Source organism: Pistacia vera, unplaced genomic scaffold, assembly GCF_008641045.1.
Source record: "Pistacia vera cultivar Batoury unplaced genomic scaffold, PisVer_v2 Contig483, whole genome shotgun sequence".
Taxonomy (NCBI): domain Eukaryota; kingdom Viridiplantae; phylum Streptophyta; class Magnoliopsida; order Sapindales; family Anacardiaceae; genus Pistacia; species Pistacia vera.
This window is the reverse complement of record NW_022196316.1, coordinates 241,609-255,865: the sequence shown is the minus strand read 5'-3', so window position 1 is coordinate 255,865 and position 14,257 is coordinate 241,609. Positions and strand designations below refer to the sequence as shown.

Below are 14,257 nucleotides of genomic sequence, written 5' to 3'. Positions count from 1 at the left end.
ATGCGACACAACCACGCGGAAATTACATGTATACCCTGACTTTTTATATTCTGAGTTTTGACAGGTGGCGCAGGTAATAATGTCTAAGTGTGAAGAACGTCAACCAGACGTAAAGTCAGCCGTGGAAGCTCGATCGAGCATGCTTTCAAAGACTCACTATTGAAGCCAAGCTAGGCATCAGATCAAGCGATAGTCTTCAAAACCCGTAATGAGCATCGAACACTGAGGGGTAGATGTTATGCGTGGTTTTTCTGCCAAGCTCGGGCCGACGTGAGGATATAGTTCAACTTAGAACGACCTCGGTGACTATGATTGATCAACCCAAGATAAGCTCATCGAGCCATAGCTTGACCCAGCACAAGCTAGTCACGGACAACCCAAATGATCATTTAATCGATTCCCATATAACTTCAGATCCTAGATATTACAGGAATGATCAAATTAACAACAATCTTTGCGCAATCATAGCGCCCAATCACAAGAATATCGGAGTCGCATTTCCAATCAATTGTAATCCCTTTATTTTCGCTCTTTTCTTTATATAAATCTTGTATATATATCCCCTAAAACGATGAGGAGGGGGATACGAATTCTAGATTAAAAACTACATTGTAAGCTTTCACAGCATATAAACAAAACACAGTGGACATAAGTCGTTAACTTCGCCTAACCACTTTAAATTTTCTCTTTGTCATTTATTTTCTTGCATTACCATTCACCCATCGCTGATTACTCGTAATCACGCATACATCAATTCCGATCCCAATAAAGTTGATCGGATCTCACTAGTTGGTGCAAATTTTTGTATCAACAATAATAAAAAAATTCAAAAATTTATAATTTAAGTGGATAAATTGGTAATTTGTAAAAAAATTAAAAAATTTACGAAGTCGAACTACCAAAAAGGCATAAAATAATGGATTTCACGCTCACCGTGTAGCTCAAAGCCTCAAAAGTCAAACCCACGGCTGCAAGGTTAAGAACTTGCGCTCTACCCACTGAATGTAAATGGGCTTATTGTTGATAGTAACATTTGTATTATATTGGACTTTATCAGTTTATCTACTTGGCCGTTTATGACAGTTTGAACTAAAAGACACCCACAAAATTTTTTTAAAATATTCTACCACCCTATATTATCTTCCTTTTTTTTTTTTTTTTTTTTTTTAAGGATGATCTAAGATATCCAAGCCAATTTACATGTGTTTCAACTATTCTCTCGAGGCTCTAAAACTACACTAGATTATCAATTACTCCAAGAAAAGCTTCAAAAACCATATATAATACTTTTCAAAAATCTTACGATTATACTTCAACCTTGTACGAGTGTATATAGTGAATCCCTAATCTAAGAGTGAGTGAGAAATTGATAAATATAGTCGAAGGTTCCATAATTGTGACTTTTTTTATTTTTATGATAAGATTTTTCCCTTATCATTGCAGTGTATAATGTAGATTTCTTCTTAGAATCATTGAAGGCGCCTTACATAACAGAATAATAACATAGCCATTCTAACATGTTTATCTTAATATACTTTTCACCNTTTCAACTATTCTCTCGAGGCTCTAAAACTACACTAGATTATCAATTACTCCAAGAAAAGCTTCAAAAACCTTATATAATACTTTTCAAAAATCTTACGATTATACTTCAACCTTGTACGAGTGTATATAGTGAATCCCTAATCTAAGAGTGAGTGAGAAATTGATAAATATAGTCGAAGGTTCCATAATTGTGACTTTTTTTATTTTTATGATAAGATTTTTCCCTTATCATTGCAGTGTATAATGTAGATTTCTTCTTAGAATCATTGAAGGCGCCTTACATAACAGAATAATAACATAGCCATTCTAACATGTTTATCTTAATATACTTTTCACCCTCCTTGTCTATACATAACTAATTGTTAATTTTTTTTTTATTTTTTTTTTCTTTTAATCTTCCCTATTGAAGATAATGTAATAACCATCACTAGTCTTCAACGTTATGACCCACTAATCACAATTAGTGGGGTTAGCCGAGCCGAGCCGAGCCACTATCGGCTCGATGAAAGTTCAAGCTCAGCTTGGCTCAGCTATAGTGTCAATCCAAATTCAAGCTCGCCAAAACTTGGCTCAAAGAGCTCAAGCTCATTGAAAATGTGGAAAAGTAAAGAGTCTTTTGGTAAGCTCGAACTCGAATTTACAATGTCGAACTCGAGCTCGACACTGTAGCAAACGAGTCGAGTTCGATTAGCCCAAAGCTTAGCTCGAGTCGGCTTGTTTACACCCACTTCACAATTAATTTCAATCTTACGTTCTATTTAAATAAAGATCAATCTTAAAAATATCTCCTCATCCAAAGAAATATTCTTCTATAATCAGGTAAGAACTCCTCTCTTAAAAGATCTCAAATTAGAAACTTCTCTCTTCCCAACACCCCTTGTCTTATTTCTTCTTGCTACTGAGAATTGACAAACCCACCAAAATAAAATATTGAAATGGCTCTAATAAACTTCTTCTGCACTGCCTTCACTCTTCATATTCTTAGGCTCTTGTTTTATGTTGGGCTTATGCCCCTTGTTTCACGAAAAATAAAAATAAAAATCCAGAGGCAATTAGAAGTTGGCCAAACATTGATATGAAGATAATGGTAAAATGGCCAATAAATAGTTAATGTACTAGTGACCAAATTAAAGCCACCTACAACAATCTACGAGCATGTCAAATAAGTTTAGTAAGTTAATTATAATAAACCTATCTACATATATTTATATTCGAAACTCTACTTCCCCATTTAAAAAGATGATCTACACTCAATTACACAACCATTTTTCACACCCACTTATTCCATCCAACGCCTCCTCATCCTGTCATTCTTCCTGCCACAATTTAATTAAAATGTCATTTTAGTTATTCCATTCCAAACACAATACACATCACATTACATGCAGATAGAGAGGTCAAGCAAAGCAGAAAGAAACAAGACTGTTAATGGTAGGAAACACTGGGTTTGTGTTGAATAGTAAAAGTAATTTCAGATAACGTGGCTATCAAGCATTTAAGACGAATCACAATGCTTGAAAACTCACCTGGAAAAGATTATCATTTAATGAGGATGCATCTGATTGGTGATCCCTCTGCACCAAGCAACCTTAGATGTAAGCAATGGACAGAATAAATTCCTGCCGGCACACCATCAAGTTTAAGGCCTTCCACGAGAATGATTTCCTGAAGAAGACTTGCATTATTGTTGATTGATGAACATTAATGCTAGTTTTTCCCCTTGAATCCGGAAAGTGGCTCTAAAACATTAACTTCAAATCATAGAATAATATAATATGGAAATAGTGGAAAATGGAAATCATATATCGAAAGTTTTGTCAGTAACAGTGTTCTTTCACAATTGTAGAATGTTCGGTAGCCCACGTCTGTGATGGCACTAATTCATCTTTCAATCATATATTTAAAAAATGTTTCTAAGGTCTTTAGGAATCAAAGTTGAAAGTTTTCCTACCAAAGATGCATTCTTACCAAGTTTTAGGGTTCAATTGTCTTCATCAGTAACCAGAACAAAGTTAATCCAAGATTCTCAGCATGAAATTGGTCAAATTAACCAAAATGAAAGCAACATATGTAATTCATGGCTAAATAAATCCAACTATTGAACACCACAAGTTACATCATGTTGGAGTTTGGTGCAAAAAAATTAACATTATATGATAGCACAAAGACAATAGCAAATTCAAGGGCTATAACCAATACTATATCTTATAAGTTATAACTATAAATAATTCGAATGTGATACAGAAATAGTTTAAAATATAAACAGCAAAATGGTCTCAAAAAAGTAAAAGAAAGAAGTCTATAGCATCAAAAGTGAATGTCTTACCCTGCCCTCCAGGAAGACATAATGAGATGGAAGTAGATCATCATAGGCAGCAACAGACAAGTAATCAATTCCTACAATTCACAATAGACAAGTTTCTGAGCCTTGCACATCACTGAAATGTAGATAACACAAACAGGGGAGGTTCCAGGGTTTTTCCTCACACCAATTCCAACAATACATGCTATAGACTGAAATGGTTGCACTTTAGAATAAATTTAAAGGGTTAGCATAAAATCATAAAGGAAAATCAGCATAAAGCACATCTAGGTTATGTATTATTTATCAAGATTCCATTAATGTAATATGTAATCTGAAGTAGTAATAAACTGAAAAGTAGAAGCCGAAAGTGCTTAAACATGAGAAGTAACAAAATTGCATATGCATCACAAGTCACAACTGAGAAGAAGTCAAGGGTTCAACTTCACATTTCTGGAAGATGAAGAGGTTCATGAGCAGAAGGAAAAATAAGATAGCAGCCATGGCCATGATTTTGCAAAATTATAAACCTTTTCCAGTAGAAATTTAATAACAAAATAAACCACTCACTCACATGCCTTCCTAGTAGAAACAAGTCAAAGCATCATGCCCAGCAGCTACTTGTTATACACACAAACAATGAGGATATATAAGAATCAAAATAGAACATCTTGAGAATCTTGAGATTGTCAGTTGACTTACAACAAACACCATTGGTTATGCTAATTCTAACATAATGGTACGAACAGATGGTACGAAAAGGACTGGGGTCATGCCAAACAAGATTGGACTGTGATACAAATGACATCTCAATATTAAAGAGAATACGGGTGTCAGTAAAGCAAATAATGTGATGGTCATTAATTAAAAGGAATTAGGATGTTAAAGAGTAATTTGGCAATGCATGGTGAGTGAAACCAACTCCATACAATTAGGACCAAATGGAGCTGATCACCTGACTTACAAGTTACATCTGAATGTAATAGAATCAAGGTATGATTGAGACAGACCATCAGCATATGAAAGAATTGCCGTAATAGCTCCTAATGGATAGTGCTGCCCAAGGTTGAGTATAAAAGTTTTTCCTAACTCTTTTTTCTACACACCCATTGGATGTTACCCCAAAGAAAAGAAGAGAAAAAGAGATTTACCAATCATGAGCTAAAGCTGTCAGAGCAAAGATCCTACAACAGTTTCACGTATCTTTTTATGCAAGAAAATGAGCGCATGTATGCAAGAATTCAGTTGCAAATAACTTTTGGTAAGAAACCAAGTAACAGATAATACACACTCATAATACATAATCATATATAAATACGAGAGTGGTTTTTAAAACAGTTTCCAATTCACTGAAACAGCATTGAAATGCATATGAAGGTATTCCCTAGATATATAGTTGCAAACTATTGAAGAAAATCTATATCTCACCAACAAGCTTGATGTCAGTGTTTTCCACCAACCATTTTGCTCCATCCTTCATAAATCCAACATAGCTTGTGTCAAACTCCTTTTTAAACATTAGCTTCCTGAGATTGAACTAAACATTACTTCGCAATTCACATATAATTTCTTAGCATTAGAAACATTGTTCTGATTCACCAATATTTCACACTCCTTGTAACAATTTAAATGAATAGTATAAGGTTTAGGCAAAACCTTTTTAAGGTCATATAATGTTGGCAGACCTCTTATTGGTTAACAAAGGAATTGTAATCATTTCATGACAACATAGTTGATAGAGAGAATAAAGAAAACATTTTTAAAAAAAAAATTAAAAAATTAATAAAAAAAGCAGAGTCAAGCAAGTTTTTTTATAAGCAGCAGTAAAAAGCAAGTTTTAGGTACCTAATTAGCATATGCATGTAAAAATACCACAAAAACCATTTCTTACTGCATTTCCAATGGTGCTTTTTAAAATAAAGAGCATCTTTCATATAAATAAAGGGCATCTTCATTAATTTTTAAATATAAAGAACAAAATTTTTATTCAAATCCAATGGACTCTTTAAATTTTAGAAAAGAGAATATGTTTTTTCAATAAAAAAACTTAATAGGAGAGATAAATAATAAATAAAATACATAAAAACTTGTAATTTATTGTTTAAAATTAGGATAGAGAGTGAAATTTGACTCTCTAGATGTGGAGAGTCAAACTCACTCTTTAATTTATATTTAAAGAATAAAGAGTCTATTGAAGTCTTATTTTTATGGATAAACTCTTTATAATAAAGAGTTTGAGTCATATAAAGAGTCATTTGGAGATACTCAATAACTAAAAATTAACATGGTCCAAAATAAATGGAAATATAATTGATAAAAAATTTACCTGTCTGTATTTAACGTTCTAAAAAGCACACGGCGTACTCCCCTCGGAATATGTAAAGACTCCATTACTACAGCTGTCAAAAATGGATTTGTTCATAACAGACTAGCAAGAATCAAAGAAGAATAGAACACGAAATACTCTTATCATTTATCAAAGAGTACTGTTACACATACAAAGTGTCTACGCAAACTCATAGAGCACTAATGCATTGTTACCAGATCATCTACTTAATTTAATTCATTTATTTTCAAATTATACTGCTCTAATCACACCATGTCACATTGGTTGCATAAGTTAGTTTGGACAGAGGGTTTGTGTGATTTTTAAACAGCTTAAAAATATGTTCTGCAACAGGGTGAATATGCATAATTTAGGCACATAAGCACACAAATTATTGTCGTATTAAAAGGAAACTTATTTGAACTTTGTCACTGAAACTAACCAAGCATCATTTCAATAGCTCAAAAAAAGCCTTCAACACGAGAAGCAAACCAAACTTTTTTTTAAAATGCAGAAAGAAGCAAAAAATCTACCTACCCGTTATGTTTCTTATCTCTTGGCACGTCAACTAAGAGCGCAGGCCTGCACATAGTACTCTTATCAAACGCATAGTAATCAAAAACAAAATCACAAAACACAGTGTTCAACCAACAACTAATTAATCACCGTTTAACACGTGCAAATCAAGAGTATCAACGTCGAAGCCGGCATCAAAATAATGATCGAACACGTGACCAGGCGCATCCACGTGAGTTCCAGTGTGCGTCGGAAGCTTCATCTCCGAGTTGTTAGCGAGAGAGCCGTTCTTAATGCAGCAGCAGCCATAAGAACTGCCCAGCCCCTCCGTCTTGTCCCAGGATGGCATGTCCTCCGTATAACGGTGGCTGATGTCATAGATTTGGCCTTCACCGTAAATCTCTCTTCGGACCGGCTTTAGTTCCCCGGATACAGCGCAATCACTGTTGTCAGCGCCGGGATTGTCGGATAGGCGGTGTTTGCTGCACGGTGAGTGTGAGTGAAGTGAGGAGAGTAGCAGAAACGAAGTCGTTTGGGCCATGATTCGGAGTTTACTGTTGTTCAAGCGTTGAAAGAACGGAGAGAGCGAAAGGATATAACAAAAATTATTCTTGCTGTGATTAGATTATAATTATGTTATTAACATTTGATTAAGAGGATAAGTTTGTTTTCTTCTAGGACTTATCATTCTTAAATTTGTTTTCCAATATAATTATTATTTTATGCTAAGATATATATATAATCTTACTCACTCTTCTTATTCACTTCTCTTACTTTAAAATATTCATTTTATTCATTTTTCCATTGTGTCCAACAAAAGTAAATAAGGCTAACATACTTTATAATATTCATAAAATTCACATATTGCTCACAAAATGCTGAATCAATTTGAGTTTGAGCTTTCCAATACTTAGACTCACAAGCTTACCCGAACTTGACACAGATATGGCAAATTTTGAAATTATTAAGAGCATATGAAATTTACTGTTCTTCCTTCTAAATCATATCAAAATGTAAATAAATCGAATTTCAATTCGAGAAACCCTAAATCCCAATTTCCTAATTTTCTCAACCACTAATCTCTAACTCTCTCCGAGACCGCCGTGACTCCATTCAGTATTTGTACCATAACAAATGTTTTTAATATGGAATTAGAATTGTTTTGTAAATATGTATTTGTGCCATAAAATAAATAATAAATAATTTAGCTCTTGTACTTTTAGTCGAAGCTTTGGGCTGCTCCGAAAATGTTATTAGACGGACCGGTAGCACCATTTGGTGGTCCAAGTGAGTTGCAGAGGAATGTGAATATATTATGGCGGGATGGGTGAGTTTGGGTCAGTTCTATAGCCCAATATGCAAAAACGTAACATGGCTTACTAACAGAGATAATCTCATTCTAAGTACAAAACCCTGTTGGTCAATATGATTTTAAAACTTCAAGAACTTATGGATTTTAGCCCCTTCAGTTTATTAGAACTCCCCTTATGAGATACCAATTTCCAGTTTTTTTTTTTTTTTTAAAAACCCCACTTAATGTTAAATATCTTTTAAAACTTAAAAGGTCCTTTTTTTTTTTTTTAATACATTTCCTTTAGATTATCGCTCAAACTTTTGTAAATTCTTAGAAAAATCCAGATAATATTTAAACCTTAAAGTTGATCTTTTTTTTTTTTTTTTTTTTTTTTCATTTTTGACAGAAAAAGAATCATAAGTTTTCATAAATTCAAACCCTAGTTGTTGTATAAAGTTTGGGTTTTGTGTTGTCCATTCATTCTTCAAGTTAAACGTGTCATGGGCTAAAATTGTAATTGCATATCAACATTTAAGCCGAATATTTATGTTGATTAGCACACGCGTAATCATTATCTTATTATTAAGTTATTTGTTTTGAGAAAATAAAAATATTTGAAGGCGTAAAAAAAAGTTTATTCAAGGTTTTAAAAACCGACTCGATCGGTCTAACAAGGACCCCGGGTTCACAATGTCAACTGTTCACAACTTATTAAAGCAAACTCTAGATTTATAGACGGCAATTGGCGAGTAATTGGTGGTTGGGATGTTGGAGCTTTTGAAGAAGAAGGGCCACTTAGTCGAAAATTGGCGATAAAGGTGATTTCCAATGAGTGAAACGACTGGAAATCGTAAAAATCGCGTGGCAGTAACAACGGGTTGTTGTCAATGATTGACGAGGCAAACGTGGGTGGGGTGAGATGGGTTTTGGTCAAAAGGCTAAGGAGAGTGTTTTTGTGGTGATGGGGAGTGTTTTTTATGCCAAAAACAAACCCTATTTGGCCAGGGTTGTCAACACTAGTGGTTGCATTTGGGCTGTGTTTGTTAGATTTTAAAACTATATAGATTGATGTGTAATTTTGAGGGCTGTGTTTGCTGAATTCAAACCTTTAGACATGTTAATGACGCTGGTTTGACTTCCCGACCAAACCGTTCAACCTGAGACTCTACCACTTTGCCGAGTTTTACCCCGGGCCAAGTTTTAAAATCTTGGTTTATTTATACATTAATAATGTAATTAATCATAGAACAAACACATGCATACAAAAACAATAATATGTCGAAATTAAGAAAACGATAGATGAAAATTGTACAAATATATAGTTATTATGGTGTATGGAAAAAGAATAATGATTAATGAATGAATGTGGAGGTGGTTGTAGTTTTGTGTGTGTATAACAAGCCGTGATAATGAGATTAAAGAAAAAGAGAACCTCAAATTCAAACCTTGTGGTTGAAGCTAAAGTATCAAGTAGTGGAGACAGTAGTAGTGGGGCATGAAGTTGTGAAAAATTATCAACTCTTTATCTTCTCCACTTTACATCTTACACTTTTATGAAAAAGTTTGTTTATGGTTGATTTCCAAACAGAAGGATGTGGCGTAGCACCACTCTGTTGTTAAATTATTGCCTATTGTTTTCATTTTATTGCACAAAAATTTAAAAACAAAAGTAAGAAAAATTATGCAATAAAAACAAAGAAAAACTACCTATAAATGATTCAATAGAGATTCTTAGATGTATTATTCATGAGGTCATAAATTTAAGTTCTTTCTTTGTTGTTATTAGGGGTAGCCATCGAAACTTTTACCCGATCAGTAGTTCTAGGGTCTCGACAGATCAGTTGAAACACGCGTAAACTGATCTAGACACCTCTGATTATTAAAAAAAAAAAAAAAAAAAGGAATAAAACACTATATTGGGTGACCCCATTTTGGAACATCACAAAACGTTATTTAAACAAAAATTGATTTTAATATTCCGAAAAATGTGTGTAAGGCTTTTTAAAGAACATTTTTAATGATAAAGTTCTAATTTTATATTGAAAAGAGTATGAATAGGAAATTAAATACAAAGAGGATTAGAAAAAGACAGCTAGCTTCCCGGTTGTATTTGCTAATTGCGACAGTTGTTAATTTGCAGTAATTAATATGATATACTAATCATATGTTTAGGTAATATTTCAAATACGTTATATATATGTATCCTGCAAACAATGATCTTCAATCTGCCAATCATTCTTAAAAAACTGAGTCACTCATGCCTCAATTAATGTCCCATATATAAATAAACAAATACTCTGCAACTCACGCATCACCATGATTTTGAATACAGTTTATTTTTTTAATTTAATTCGCCTGTTATAATATGAATATTATACTTAAGTCTATATATATATATATATATATATAACATTACTCATACATCATTTTCATACAATATTTCTTATACAATATTATATGACAAGATATGATTGGTTAATTTAAAGTTAAAATTAAACTTTCATCCAATCATATCTTACCACATAATGTTGTATGAGAAATGTTGTATGGGAATGATGTATGTGTAGTATTTTTCATATATATATTGCTAATAGGATGTTTGAATCAACTTCTATGCATATTTTTGGTAACCGAAATGTTCGGAATACACATTTTTGATAATCGGAGTGTTCGAAACAACTTGTGCTCACCTTTTTGGTAATCGAGATATTCGGACTAACTTGCGTGTATCTCAATTAATTTTCGTGGTCCATAAAATATTCTACAAACCCAGAAGACCAGATAAGTCACAATGTGATAAATGACACCCAAAACTCAATAAACAAAACAAATCTCTTTAACAGCTAGACCAACTCCTTGAGATACTAAGTTTATATTTCATTATCTTATTTATAGAATTATTCCATGTATATATATATAGCCTGTTGGTATAATTATATCAATTATCTTACTAAGATTGCTTTAAATTAGATAATTTATTTAGCTATACAATTATAATAATAACATAACCTATCAATCAAACCAAATAGATTCCTTTCAACATATAAATACAATAAATTCATCAAAATTATTGTATTTAGATTAGATTAATCAACTTAAACAAATTGAATGATTTTGAGCGTTGTTTATGTTTATGTTATGCTCTTGTTATACCAAATCCATCAATACATAAACTCCAATACTCTTAATTAAATAATTTATAGCTTCCCTAGTATTGTATTTGATATCCTTTAATATCTATAATATGTTTTCTAATATTTAGAAAATACTTGATTAATTATGTTGAATAAAAAATAATAGTAAGAAAAATAAAACTATAAAAGATCCGTGACCAAAACAATGCATTAGGCTAAACTTATATGGTGACATTAATTCAATCAACCAAAATGAAGAGACATGCATTAGGACATCCCTTAAATAAATATCTTATTTATATATAATGTACATAGACGAATAGATCAACCAAACCCTAACTTTTTAAATACCCAAAAACATTATTAAATAAAGCCAGAACGACTTACACATACCCAAGGTTTGTCGAAATAACAAGTTGGTACTCAAAAGGTTTTGAAACGATAAATAGGTACCTTCTGTCATGTTCTGTTAGTGATTTTCGTTTGATAATAGTGAAAAGACTAAAATGCCCTTGAAAGTTTAGTATTTTAGCTTTTTATAATTTTAAAAATTTCTAAAAAACCGCCTAGGTTTGCTAATTTGACTAAATACCTCAATATATAAAAATTTTATACAATAACAAAAACACCCCCGCCACCCGCAGTGCCAGATTTCGGCTACCACCACCGGAATCTGGCCGAAAAATTGTGTTACGACACAGACCCGTCGGATCTGTGTCATAACGCGTCGATTTGGCCTTTTTCTGCCTTGACGGTCAGATCTGGCCGTAGATCTGGCCGGAAAATGCTAGATCGACGTGTTACGACACAGATCCGACGGGTCTGTGTTGTAACACAATTTTTCGGCCAGATCTAGCCGTAGATCTGGCTTTTTCCGGCCAGATCAGCCACAGATCTTGACGAAAAATGTCAGATCTACGCGTTACAACACAGATACGACGGGTCTGTGTCGTAACCCAATTTTTCGGCTAGATTCCGACGGTGGTTGCTAGGATTTAGCACTGTAGGTGGCGGAGGTATTTTTGTTATTTTATAAAATTTTTATATATTAGGGTATTTAGTCAAATTAGCAAACTTAGAGAGTTTTTTAGAAATTTTTAAATTTATAAAAAACTAAAATATTAAACTTTCAAGGGCATTTTAGTCTTTTCACTATTATCAAACGAAAATCACTAATAGAATATGATAGAAGGTATCTATTTATTATTTCAAAACTTTTGGATATCAACTTATCATTTCGACTGTCCGACCTTAAATAAGTGTATAAAATCCCCAAACCCAAACCCAAACCCAAATCAAAGTCCCATTTCTGATTTCACACCTTCTCTCTACAGTACACAAAACAAAAAACCCATTAAAATCCAAACTAAACTCTCCAAACCTACCAAAACTTTTAAAAAATCAAATCAAAATGCAAACTTCTTCCATCTTAATCTCTCTCTCCCTTCTTCTTCTGCAATTCTTTTCATCTCAAGCCATCACTTCCTCACAAGACATCTCAGCTCTCAAAGCTTTCAAGGTCGCCATCAAGCCGACTTCAATACCGCCGTGGTCCTGCTTAGCCTCCTGGGACTTCTCCACCGACCCATGTGCTCTCCCCCGTCGCACCCACTTCATTTGCGGCCTTACCTGCTCTTCCGACTCCACTCGTGTCACCCAACTCACTCTTGATCCCACCGGCTACTCCGGCCAACTCACCCCTCTCATTTCTCAACTCACTCAACTCCTTATTCTCGACCTCGCTGATAACAATTTCTTCGGTCCTATTCCAGCTTCAATCTCCTCTCTTTCCAATCTTCAAACCTTGACTCTCCGATCCAACTCCTTCTCCGGTTCCGTCCCTGACTCCATAACCAAGCTCAAAAAGCTTGACGCTTTAGATGTTTCACACAATTCTCTATCTGGGTATCTCCCTAAAGGTTCATATTTAATATCAAGTTTGAGAAGACTTGATCTGAGTTACAACAAACTCACCGGTTCATTACCAAAACTACCTTACAATCTACTAGAACTTGCTCTGAAGAACAATTCTTTATCTGGGGTTATCTCAAAAACACCCTTTGACGGTTTGTCTCAGCTAGAAGTAGTTGAACTCAGTGAAAACTCATTCACCGGGACACTTAAAGCTTGGTTCTTTCTTCTACCGTCAGTTCAACAGGTGAACTTGGCGAATAACAAGTTGACAGGTGTGGAGATCGCGAAGCCTTTGAATGGTAGCAGCGACTTAGTGGCAGTTGATCTCGGGTTCAACAAAATCGAAGGGTACTTGCCCGAAAATTTGGCTGATTATCCGCTTTTATCGTCTCTGACAATGCGATACAACCGCTTACGTGGCACCATCCCAATGCAATACAGTCAAAAGAAGTCGTTGAGGAGATTGTTCCTGGATGGGAATTTCTTGATCGGAAAACCACCAACGGGGTTCTTCTCCGGTGACGTGGAGGTTTCCGGTAGCTTGGGGGATAATTGTCTCCATGGATGTCCAGGTTCTTCTCAGCTCTGTAATCCTTCTCAGAAATCTTACTCTGTTTGTAAACAAGCTTATGGTGGAAAACCGAGGTCTTAGAGTCAGAATCTCAGTGAATACTATGACTTGTGTTTTAAGAAAAAGAAAAAAATAATTTGTATTGAAAAGATTTATTATAAGTAAATGAGATATAGAAAGTTGTATAATTACAATTAAATTAGATTAGTTGTTTGATGATATGATCCCTTCATCTTGAAGTTAAAGGGGAAGTTTTGTCGCATTTTGGGTGAAGGTGGAGATCATAAAAAGAAGATGTTGACAGTAACACTTCTGATATTAAATAATAGTTTGAAAAAAAGGAAAACAGTTTTCAGATTCATCACAAGACGAGTGAAAGCAAAGAAGCTCACATGGAAAAAAGTATTCAAACTCTTCTCATTTCTCAAGAAAATGAGGAGTCTATAAATTATTAAGCAGAGTGTGAACAGTTTCTTTGAAATGTTTGTGTAAAATGTGTGTCGTTTTCTTTGCGTTTTATATGCATATTTTGCCTTGGATCCTGACAACGTCAGGGAAAACTGTTAATATTTTTTAATGGGGGTATGATGAAAGCATGATGCTACATATGTAGAGGATATCACATTTCAGAGATTAAAGAAATAGACTGCAACAG

The 14,257-nt window shown here is 33.9% G+C and overlaps 2 protein-coding genes across 2 annotated transcripts in view; one reads left to right on the top strand and one right to left on the bottom strand.

The window, feature by feature from the left end:
* Positions 1 to 2,638: 2,638 nt before the first annotated feature.
* LOC116146842 (cyclase-like protein 2) overlaps positions 2,639 to 14,257 on the bottom strand; it is a 32,912-nt gene continuing 21,293 nt past the window's right edge. Inside the window, exons 4-7 of the mRNA XM_031432297.1 lie at positions 5,276 to 5,373; positions 3,872 to 3,942; positions 3,072 to 3,210; positions 2,639 to 2,861 (exon numbers count right to left, since the gene is read on the bottom strand). Coding sequence (XP_031288157.1) covers positions 3,085 to 3,210; positions 3,872 to 3,942; positions 5,276 to 5,373 — 295 coding nt within the window. The 3' untranslated portion in view covers positions 2,639 to 2,861; positions 3,072 to 3,084. The remainder of the gene's footprint in view (positions 2,862 to 3,071; positions 3,211 to 3,871; positions 3,943 to 5,275; positions 5,374 to 14,257) is intronic.
* Positions 12,519 to 13,720, top strand: LOC116146840 (leucine-rich repeat receptor-like serine/threonine-protein kinase BAM1). The gene has a single exon (XM_031432295.1). It carries the CDS (start codon positions 12,529 to 12,531, stop codon positions 13,681 to 13,683), a length of 1,155 nt encoding a protein of 384 aa, XP_031288155.1. The 5' UTR covers positions 12,519 to 12,528; the 3' UTR covers positions 13,684 to 13,720.